Source organism: Cannabis sativa, chromosome 3 (genome assembly GCF_029168945.1).
Source record: "Cannabis sativa cultivar Pink pepper isolate KNU-18-1 chromosome 3, ASM2916894v1, whole genome shotgun sequence".
In the NCBI taxonomy this organism is placed as follows: domain Eukaryota; kingdom Viridiplantae; phylum Streptophyta; class Magnoliopsida; order Rosales; family Cannabaceae; genus Cannabis; species Cannabis sativa.
In genome coordinates this window covers 1454080-1466394 of record NC_083603.1, presented here as the reverse complement: position 1 = coordinate 1466394, position 12315 = coordinate 1454080, and the positions used below count along the sequence as shown (strand labels likewise).

General features: G+C 28.8%; 2 protein-coding genes across 2 annotated transcripts; both read left to right on the top strand.

Annotated features, from left to right (window-relative positions):
• The first annotated feature begins 249 nt into the window (after positions 1-249).
• On the top strand, positions 250-8619 carry LOC115709505 (lanosterol synthase-like). Its single transcript, XM_061111456.1, has 9 exons — positions 250-1122; positions 1397-1519; positions 4885-5010; positions 5116-5274; positions 6345-6716; positions 7234-7247; positions 7288-7354; positions 7475-7558; positions 7678-8619. The coding sequence occupies exons 1-9, from the start codon at positions 1018-1020 to the stop codon at positions 7786-7788; spliced, it is 1161 nt and encodes a 386-aa protein (XP_060967439.1). The 5' UTR covers positions 250-1017; the 3' UTR covers positions 7789-8619.
• A 403-nt stretch (positions 8620-9022) lies between these two features.
• LOC115711508 (cytochrome b5 domain-containing protein RLF) lies at positions 9023-11795 on the top strand. The gene is made up of 6 exons (XM_030639854.2): positions 9023-9177; positions 10081-10154; positions 10252-10618; positions 11038-11172; positions 11266-11316; positions 11466-11795. The coding sequence occupies exons 2-6, from the start codon at positions 10122-10124 to the stop codon at positions 11558-11560; spliced, it is 681 nt and encodes a 226-aa protein (XP_030495714.2). The 5' UTR covers positions 9023-9177; positions 10081-10121; the 3' UTR covers positions 11561-11795.
• Positions 11796-12315: the final 520 nt, after the last annotated feature.

Genomic DNA, 12315 nt, shown 5'->3' with positions numbered 1-12315 from the left:
TTAGTCACAAAAATTACAATTTGTTGTGACTAAATTGTTGTGACTAAAACTAAATTAGTGACAACTTGTAACTAAATACTATGTTTTAGTCACAAGTAACATTTTGTTGTGACTAAAAGCCACATTTAGTCACAAAAAAATTATGTTGTGACTAAAAAGTTGTCACTAAAAGTAACAGTTTTTTGTAGTGAATTTTAAGAATAAATATGATTATTTTCCCTTGAATAATTATTTGTGTAGAGTTTTTTATTTTTTAAACTTAATTTTGCTTTAAAAAGAATCACATTAAAAAGCTATCTATCAAAACAAATTTTTATTTTTTTAAATAATTTATTAATGTAGCACTAATTATTGTAGTGGACTGTCACCGCTTAATCCTCATTGTTAAACTCAATTCAGTGAGCAAGAACACAAGCAATTCAAACAAACATAACTAGAATTAAAACCAGTAATAACAAAACTAAATAAACCAAAAAACTTAGCTTGAATAACAAGAGATAATAAAGTGAATTGATCACCAGCACCAATTACACCAATTTAAAAAGATGTCACTAATTAAATATAATTATGTTTTATAGTGTAAGGAGGACATTTGCAATAGTTTGTATAATTAGAGAGGATTTATTTAGACACAAATTCCAATTCTATTTCTAATAATTTTAATTAATTAAATAATATACTCACAATATGTGATTGTGATTTTTATTAGGAGGATTTGTATTATCCACATCCAAAAATACAAGACATGCTATGGGGTTTCCTAAATAAGGTAGGAGAACCTCTTTTGAAGAGTTGGCCATTGTCTAAGCTAACACAAAGGGCTCTTCATACTCTCATGCAACATATCCACCACGAAGACGAAGACACCAACTATGTCTGTGCTGGCCCTGTCAATAAGGTGACAGGCGCAAATTAATAATATTAAATATTATATATTTTATTTAGCTAAATAAATTTATAAAATTTAATATTAAATTGTATCAATAACAAATACGATAATGTGCGCAGGTACTCAACATGATTTGTTGTTGGGTTGAGAATCCAAATTCTGATGCTTACATGTTTCATCTTTCCCCAATTAAAGATTATCTTTGGCTTGCTGAAGATGGTTTGAAAATGCAGGTCATTCTCTTTATTTTATAAGCCTACCTAGTAATGTCGAATGCTTCATGAATTATGGTAACTTTAACAAATATTCTTTATTTGATCGATTATGTTTATTACTTACTAATAATAATTTCTTATGTAGTTATAAGAAGCCCATTAATTTGACTTAATGATTAAGTCTAACCTAATTATTTATTAGATTGGATCATTTTCTATCAAGATATATTTGCTTTATATAAAGAATATAATTAATGTTTGTGACTGGAGTCTTTTTATGTATATATTTCAGTATTTTAATGGGTCTCAGCTTTGGGATTGTGCTTTGGCTGTTCAAGCCATCATGGCAACCCATTTGGAGGACGAATACACTTCAATGCTTAAGAAAGCTCATTACTTCATAAAAAACACACAAGTAATTAATAATAATATATTATTATATATATATATATCTATTCTATATAAAGTGTGCCTATATAACTAAAATTCTTGTTTTTTGAGAAATTTATGGGTGACTTTTAATTTTTATTTAATAAAATAATAAAATATTATTTATATATAATAAAATAATAATAAAACAAATCTCATTAATATTTGAACTGATATTTGTGTGACTTTTAATTTTTATTTAATAAAATAATAAAATATTATTTATATATAATAAAATAATAATAAAACAAATTCCATTAATATTTGAACTGATATTTGATGCTAAATATTCGAGAATCACAACACATTTAAAAAAAAAAAAACCCGGGATTTGATACTCTGAGACTCTCAATTAAAAAAAGTAATATGCTCATCAAATTTGTATTTATTTTTAAACATGGTGAAAAAATAAATTATCTTTCATATTATTCAACAGAGTAAAACAAGTTTTATATTGCTTTACTATTCAACAACCTTGTTAAGAATTCTTGTAAGTTGTAACCACAAAATTGCCAGGTCAAACCAACACTTTCATTGCAATATTCACAGACTAACTACAAAATTATTTCATAGCATTTACAGAACCGCACACCCCCAATCATCTTTAATATGGACGTATCAGAAGCCAGATCATTAACCTAAATTGGTTAGTTCTATTATGTTTTGGAACAAATCGTCTATAATATAAAAAACCCATCATACTTGTATCTTGAAACATTCTTCAGGAACCAAGATTTTAAAACACAATTGTTACCTCCTTAAGGTCAACCCACTTCCAAGTCTCATTTGTTGTATTTATATCATAGACCAAAGCATGCCGACCCTGTAAATAATAAGAAAATCAAACGTGGTTTAAATCTCAAGGCAATAGAGCCTTTTCCGTTAAATCTCAAAGATACATAAATATACAAGATAAAAAAGCCAATCTAAGAAGTGGGTGCCACGTTAAAGCTAAGGAAACATTAAGCAACTGTTAGGCTTGTTTTACAATTTATGGTGTTTTAAAAGAACATATCGAAACAGAAACACATAAAAAAACCTCCACATCATTTAATTTTTTTAAGGTAGTGTTCAACTAGGAGATCTAACGAGTTTCGCCCCTTCGCTAATGGCTTCTAAGAGTTCAAATTCCAGTATTGTATAAATCTTCAATTTGTTCTATTTCTTATATTAAATGAAATTTTGCTACTTTTTTTTTAATTTACAACTTTATTGTTTATATATTATTAGGGACATTCATGGAAATTAGGGTTTCTTTGAAATATACAATTAATGAGCATTACTTTTTGATCATAGTGTGTTTTCCATGGCTGAAAACCTCAATAATCTCTATCATTTGATATCAAATAAAATAAAATTATCATGATGTATACATTATGGTTATTTAATGAGTAATTAGTGTGTTGAAATTGTCAAACTGATATTTATAATTGTTTATAATTGAATTGTTTCTTTGTCAAAATTAATATTAAGTATATTTATATGTTTATAAGTTTATCTATTTTCTCTTAGATCAATTATGCTCATATACATACTCATATAGACATGTTATTTTCATTTTGTAATTTAGATCTTCTTAGTCATTATTTAGTTCACTTAAACCTTTTCCGATTATGCTAACTGAAGTTTTGTTTCTTTTAGGTACTTCATTACAAAGATCTGTATTACATATATTGTTTATTTTTGACTATGAGGAGGTGGATTTCTTTATTGGGAAACATATAGCGTGACAAATTATTGTTCATATATTTAATAATTCTTTTTGATTAATGAGATTCATATATATAAATGTGTATATTGAATTCTTTATTCAAATAATTATTTTTGATTTTTACGTGATTATTTATTGTTCTTTATTCAAATAATCTCACCTAATAACTAATAATGTTTTTTCTTTAATTTTTTATTGTATCACTTTCAAATAACATAGAAAAAAACTAGCATAAAATTTAGTATACGTGCCTCGCACGTAGTTTTTGCTAGTATATATATATATATAGACATATATATATATATATATCATCATCACATGCATACCCCAGGAACGTGCCTAGAAAAATGGGGCAAAATCTTGTGTATAGACATAGAGTATTGTTATTAAGTACTAGTGGTATCTAGTACTTTCTAAACGTGCTACATGCATTACGATTCATTAGTGATACTCTATAAAAATTATTATATTAAATTATATAGGACCCGTAATTTAATTGCATCAATAACGACCAATCGGACCCATAGTCCGACCATCGGACCTGTGACCTGTGACCTGTGACCAATTTCATGATTCGATGGTCGGATCATGGGTCCGATTGGTCGGACCCCATGGTCCGACCATCGGACATGGGACCAATTTTTTTTTTTTTTTCTGCGATTTCAAAGAGAGGAAGTGGGCTTTCGGGGTGCGACTTTTGGGCGGTCCGAGAGAGTGGGGCTGGGTCGGGGTGTTGGTGCGGGTGGTCGACGGTGAGGGTCGGAGGTCGGAGGATGGAGGTCGGAGGTGGTGGTGAGAGTGGGCGGTTGGGATGTGAGATAGAGAGAGAGAGAGAGAGATGATGCAGAGAGAGAGAATTGTGAGGGGGTATTTTTGGAGTTTTGAAAAAAAAATATAGTTTTTTTAGGGTTTAGATTTTTGGTTTAATAATAAATTTTTTTAATTTTTTAAGTATATAAAATCAAATTTTTCCTTTAATTTATGTACGGATAAAAATATATTTACTATTTAAATTAAAATAATTTTTTTATTTGCGAGGCTCATAGGATGGGAGCTTTAGGTACGAGTTTACTCTGCATATCCTTAGATCCGGTCATGATGCGCATAAGTTGAGAACTACTTTTTTTTATTACACATTAATTAAATATAAATGTAAAATAATTTTAATTGATAAATATATTTTTTATAATTAAAATACTAAATACAATCTCATATAATTTATCAAAATTAGAGTTACTAACGGATATGACTTAAAAATAGGTATAAATTAAGAGTAATAAAAAAATATAAAAATAAAAATAAAAAATAAAAATGAGTATACAATCTAATTTTTTATGCAAAATAATATGTATTCTTTCTCTTTTTTTACAAAATAAATTTCAATTCCTACAATGATATGACTAATATATCATATCTTGACTGGTTCTTTATATTATGAGTTAGTTATTAATTCATACTTATGAATTGGTTTATTTTTATTTTTAAATCTAACCCTAAAAAAATTAACGAGTCCGACATTAAATATAACAATTATATTAAATCAACTGATTAATAGAACTTTTATTCAACTATATATATACAATTATTTATTTTTGTATATATATATTTAAGTAATTTTTGTATTGTTTTTAATGATGAAGATAAAATCAGAAAACAGTGGGGGTAATCCAAGTAAGTGGTATCGCCACATTTCAAAGGGAGGATGGGCTTTTTCAACTCCAGACAATAGTTGGATTGTCTCTGATTGTACTGCTGAAGCTTTGGAGGTATATATTTATACATTTATGTATGCAATTCATATAGTTTTTGTTAGATGCATGCATTTTTGTTATTAATATAACATGTACATATATACATATATGCATATATAGGCAGCAATTTTATTATCAGAGATGCCTTGTGAGATTGTGGGAGAAGGCATAGAAGAGGATCATCTTAAGGATGCTGTTCATATTCTTTTATCTTTACAAGACAACAATAATGGAGGCTTTGCATCCTATGAGCTCATAAGATCATACTCTTGGCTTGAGGTATTCAAAATTTTATATATCCTTTATATATGATATTGATGGTTCGAGAATAAATTTGTATTGATTTTGTTTAAAATAAGTGGATATGTAGTTAATAGTTTGATGATGTTGACGTTGGATGATTGGTGGGACAAGGAAGAATTATGTAGTGTTTTAATTTTTATGTGTGTAGCAAGAGAGGAGACAAGGTAGTAAGTTAGTAGTAAAAGACTTGCTTTGGCTACACAAGCTTAGTTACAATTTAGAAACTTGATGGGGTATTTATAGTTGGTTACCCTTACATTTAATTTTTAGTAGATTATTCTAGTTCTACATGATTTATAGCTTTTCTAGACTTTTCTAATTGATTTACATTCTTCGTTACTTCTAGTTTTTTAAATTTTCTAGGTTTTTCTAGTTTATTTATTTTGCTAGGTTTCTAAAGTTTTTACTAGAATATTCTAAGATACAAATATTCTAAACATGTGTAGTACATTTTAAAAGATATGATGGTATATATATGTGAAAGAGAAATATGTTAAAAGACACTTTAATGTCTTAAGTACTCACCATAAAAAAAATTGGGACTTTTAATGATAACTTTTTAATCACAATATAAATTTTTTTATGACTAAATGTAATGTTTAGTTGCAACAAAAAGTTACTTATGACTAAAACGTATATACAAGCTGTCACTAATTTAATTTTAGTCAGAACAAGTATATTGTGACTGAAAACACATTTAGTCACAACAAATTATAATTTTTGTAACTAATATCTTTAATCATAAATATTTTAATTACGAATAATATTTTATAATTACTAAATAATTGCTTTATTTAGATCAAACTTCATATAACAATATACACTAATACATATGAAATTATTGGAAAATATTATTTTACATCGGGTTAAATGTAAAAATATTAAGTCATATATAAGAATACAGAGTAATTCACTCATCACTAATTAACACTACATTAATAATATGATATGATGTGAGATATGTGATAATATACATATTACAAACTTATAGTAAAAATTAGAGCATGAAAACTCTTATATATAGTTATAATATGATGTGTATATAGATGATGAATCCATCTGAGATATTTGAGAACATCATGATCGAACACAAGTACGTAGAATGCACAGCATCAGTGATCAAAGGGCTAAAATCATTCACAGAAAAATACAAAAAGCACAAAAAGAAAGAGATCGAAGAATGTATTCGAAAGGCAACAGAGTTCATAGAGAGCAAGCAAGAAGAAGATGGCTCATGGTATGGATCATGGGGCGTTTGCTACACCTATGCCACTTACTTCGCCGTAAAGGGCTTGATCGCAGCTGGCCGCACCTACCAAACCAGCCATTCCATTCGAAAAGCTTCTACTTTCTTGCTCTCTAAGCAACTACCTTCTTCTGGTGGTTGGGGCGAAAGCTATCTTTCATGCACAAATAAGGTATTACATACGTCTATGCATTAATAAAAGATGTTTTTACATTACATACTGAAATTTCTCACTTTTTTTTCTTTTTTACTGTGGGGCGATTTTTCTTTTTTTCTTTTTTTTTTCAAAAATATTGTGGGGCGATTTTTCTTTTTGACCCTTATTTAAAAAGATGGTATTTTTTAAAATCAATCAATATAAAAATGTATAATTTTAAAAGAAAAAATTTTATTTTTGGCATTAGATAAGTGGACTCTATATAAGTCTAACCTGTTTCTATCCATGGTTAGGCCAGGATAGCTGGTACAATTTAAGATATTTATATATTTTAAAAAAGAATGTATTAATAGTGAATTTCGATTAACCTTGTCATAGGAATAATATGTTTTAATCAACTCATCATTCATTATATATATAGTGTGTGTATTATTGTTTGTTTAATTTTTTTAATAATCTAATCCCATTTTTTAAGTGTGAGCTATATATTCATTATTATCATCATATGTTTATAATATATATTTATTTCAAGGTTTACACCAACTTAAAAGGAGATAAACCATCCTTCAAAAAAAAAAAAAAAAAAAAAAGGAGATAAACCACATTTGGTAAACACTGCATGGGCCATGTTAGCTCTCATCGAAGCTGGCCAGGTACGTACATCAATATCATGAATTAACCAATTATATACATTTATATATCATACCCTCTAAATATATATATATATATAGGTGCACATATATATTGACAGATCTTTCTTTATATATATATAGGCCGAGAGAGATCCTACACCTTTGCATCATGCAGCAAAATTATTGATCAATTCACAAATGGAAAATGGAGATTTTCCACAACAAGTATGTTATTCAATATTAAATTGTATCAATATATTTACACCTCATATATATGTCTAGGAGTACTAATACAATTATATATGTATATGTTAATTTATTATTTGGAGTTTACTTATTTATAGGAATTTGTGGGAGTGACCAATGGAAGCTTGGGGCTCACCTATTCTGCCTATATAAACATATACCCTATATGGGCTCTCGGACACTACTTCAATCGGGTTTTTTTTTTTTGAATAAAGATAAACTTCATTAACTCAAGAGCAATCGCTCAAAAGTACAACTTCAAGTTCCGAAGGGATAACATCCTTCGTGAACACACGATCAGCAAACAATCGAGACTGACGTGCAACCACATGTGCAGCTCGATTAGCAGAACGTTTAACAAACCTTATCGAAACATTGTTCAAAGACTCTAACAAAGACTTACAGTCTTGAATTATCAATCGGGTTTTAGTACCTTCTTCTAACAATTAATAATGTATAATACAATTTTTTTTTTTTTGAATAAAGGTAATAATGTATAATACAATTACAAATTTACAACCCCATGGAGTATTATTTGGTAATAAATCATTGGGAATTTGTCAATTGTTCAGTTTGTTATTAATTAAGATTATATAATGAAGTTGTCTTTATATATAACTCAATTATGTGTTTTTGGATATGTTAAATTTATTGGCCATGATTAACAAAAATCTTAAATACTCTTCAAGCATTTTCAATCAAGTGCTAAAAAAGTACTTTATTGTTATATTTTAATACATTTAATAAAAAAAAAATACTATTTTAATGATGTTCTAAAAAAAAGTATGTCAAATTTAGCGTATATCAAAAGATGTGTTAAATTTGACCATAATAAATTTTATTTTTTTATTTATTATAGTGTTATTAATTATTATGATTTTTTTTTATGAATAAGGTTCTTGTATTGCTCAAACAACATTTTTTACAACTTACATTTGATTACATTCAAGCTCTTTCTCTGCCTTCCCCCTCTGTTTTTTCCCTCTATATAGGCAATTACTTAATTACAATTTCAGCAAAAAATTAGATATTCACAATCTAATTTTCATCTACATCTTTAGTTTTCCTAGGTATAACTTCTATAATCCGGAGACATCATTTCAGTTAATGTGTCAGTTTCGTATTGTTATTTTTGATCTGTTTCAAAAATTTACAAATTTCTTAACTTGTGCACCTACAAAATTTTCAATTTTCTGATTTAGCCTTGTGAATTTCTTTTAAATGTGACATTGAGCTCTCTAACCAAATAAATTATTTCTTCTATTGCCAATATTCTAACATGAGCAATTAAAACCTAATCAAACTTGTCAATAGAAATAAAAAGAATATATCATGATGAATTGCCAATATCCTCCTCGTAGCTAAAAAAAAAATATTTTTGAAGGACTAATTTGTTAATATGTATATAGTTAAAGGTTATTTATGGTATAAGAAATTTATTATGGTCGTACAATTTTGACCAGGTTCCATTTTTTATTTCTGAATAAAGATTGCGTTTTTTTTTTTGTTATACGTTATTCACTTGAAACGAGAGAGGAAGAGAGTTGGGATCTGTTTGGTTCTTCGATCGTAGACTCTATACTTCGTCTTCAACCTCTGTCAGTTTTCTTTTCCATTTCTATTCTCAATTTACCTTCCTTATTTATTTATTGTTTGCTTTCCCAGAAAGTTTTTAGTAAGAAATATAGAATTTTGCTTTGCTTAGATTATGCTGTGTTTATTGGGTAACTCTTAATTAAGAGAATTTGATTAATTATTGATTCTGGGTCGGTTTTAGTCGATTGATCAGTCAATGGGTGCTATTTCATTCTGTATATATTGAATTAAGAAAAGTTAAAAATTGGGTCTTTCAGTCTTTGTTCTTTTGTGTCTCAAACTCATGACTTGTTTTTCTGTGTTTCCTTTCTAATTGATAACTAATCTCTGGTTGTATGAGACATTTTTTATTGTTAAAATGCTTAAGAAATATCAGAACTAAAAATAAAGCTTTGGTTAATACATTGTACAGTTAGCAAATTATTTGATGTGAATTTGTGTCAAGTGTATGAGAGAGATAAAATCTAGTTGAGACTTTGATTTTAGAATTTGTAGTGTTTATGGGATAAGAAGAAAAATTGTCAAAAACACCTATTTGTGACACTTTTCAAATGATGCAACTCTCTTCATCAACCTGTTAGTACCAATGAATCTAATCAGAGGAAGGGAAAAAAAACACTACAAAGATTTCACCAAACATATCTTCTCTATGTGTAGATAAAATTTTGATTCTCACTTGTAAAAATTTGTAGATTTTTTAGGTTTAACAGTCTGTCTTTTGGAGAAGGAGAACATATGTCTCAATACTTTCTTTTGTTTTGTTAAAGATCTTTCTGAATAATGTTTTGAACAAAGTTGCTGTTTAACACATAAGTAATGTCCTGGATTTAGATGTATATGCATGCCAAATTTGTATTATAAGACAATGTAAAACTTAATGGATTGTATTTTTGCTTTTTTCACAGGAAAATTTTCTTGAAGTAATCAACACATCATTAAACTTGAGATGGATAATGATAGTGATTTCACCTTCTGTAAGGCAAGTTCAAATCTGTTTTGAGTTTTGGCTCCTTCCATGTGCTTGATATAAGTATCTTAATCTTCCCCAAACTCATAAACTGTGTTCATACTTGTAGGTTGGCCCGCCGGTTGAACCAGATGGTCTTGAGACAAGGGAGCTTGCAGTAGATATAAACAATATCAGCATTAAAGATGGATTATCAACTGTTGGTGCAAGTGCTAGTGGTCAAAATGGTGGTTTGCTGTGGAAAAGCAATGTACCAAATACTACGGTATCTCAAAAACAAGATAAGGTTGGTTCTTTAACTTTTAATGTTATTGATGCCTCGTCTCCCAAACAAGCAAGTCAACCGTCGAAACAGCGAGTTTCTGGAGATGTTGGGAAGATAAAGAAGCCTGCAGCTCGTGCCAAGGTTCCTTTTGAGAAGGGGTATAGCCAGGTCGATTGGCTTAGGCTTACTCAAACGCATCCGGATCTTGCAGGTACTTACAAAACAACATTTGATGCCAAAGTTTTGTCATGTTTTTCAACATCACTGCCTATAGCTCTCTTGGTTTGTATTCCTTTGACCAACCATGGTTCATTCATAGTCTTTCATAAGGGGACAACAATTGACTCTGCTGTGTAGTATTTCTTTTCCTTTTTTGGTTGGGGAAGTTTATGTATGTTTTCATTTTGATTTGAACTTCTTACAAATTCAATTAGTTCAGTATCATAGCTGACTTTGAAATTCAGAGATACTTTTCGGTCATCATTGCTTCGAAAACTTTGTGATAATTGAGTTTACAGCTTAATGCATGCTTGCTTTGAGTTGAAGAGATAGTAAAATTGAGTTGATAGGTGTATTGTTGTATCGTGACATTGTTTCGAATTAGCTTTAACTTCATTAAACTTGGTTCAGATTTAAAGGGGCAATCAAATAAGAGGCTTATTTCCATGAAAGAAGTTAAACAACACCAAACAGAAGGTTCAATGTGGACTGTTCTTAAAGGCCGGGTATATAATTTATCTCCTTACATGAGATTCCACCCTGGAGGTAAAGATAATATTTTATACCAATCATATTTTTTATTTTCAGTGAAACCATATCTATTATACATGTCGATTCATCGTGCTGCCTTGCTTTCAGGTGTCGATATGTTAAAGAAGGCTGTGGGGAAAGACTGTACAGCTTTGTTCAGTATCCTTTTTTCTGCTGTCATCTAATTACCGAATAGAACTATATTCTTTCGATTTTGTCATTAGTAACACTTGTGCTCCTTCTCGTTTTCAACTAATCGAAAACTACTGCTCTACTATGAATTGTTTGTGATCCTTAATATTTTTCAGATAAATACCATGCTTGGGTAAATGCTGAATTCTTAATGGAGAAGTGCCTTGTTGGGCTCTTAGATGAGAGTGAAGTGAAGCAAGCAACACTGTGATAATAAGAAGCAGTTTTCGGCTTAATAAATACGCGAAAGAAAAACAAAGAAGCAATAATAAAGCATGTTAGTTCATCAATGTAAAACCCAATTTTTTCTAGACTTAATACTAGTTGTAACTACTATTATTTATACTTTGTGGCATATCTGTTGGATGTTGTACATCTCACATCAATATATGATTATTGAACATTACAGAATATGATATTATAGATTCTCAAGAGCTGTTTTTATCTTCCAAAAGTTGTTGAGAGAAAGTAGAAAAGAAGTGAGATTGGTAAACTCTGTTTCTTAAAGTAAAAACTAAACAGCAAGGTGAGGATTGCTTTATAAGAGAATCTTAAGTTAATTCCAACTTAAGTGGTGTAGTATATGCTCTTGTGAAAATATGTTGTATATTTATAATGTCATATGATTGTGAAATGATATAGTTTTATCACATAAAATCTTCTTAAAAGTCAAAGGTGTTTGTTGCATTTGATCTATTCATGGACAACATTTGTAAACAAGAACCGAAATGACAATGTCCACCCTCTTAGTTTTGCTTCTTGAACTTTTTTTTTTATTACAAAAGTTTCATTCGAATTACACAATTGGTTGCAAATATTCCATTCTTTCATTATGTTTATTTTTATAATAATTTACTTATATAGTTATGAGTTATAGATGGGAAATTTGATTTTCTATACTTAGAAAATCAAAAAAAATTTTCCCTAAACCAAAAATTTAAAACCTAAAAAAACTATTCTTTTTTT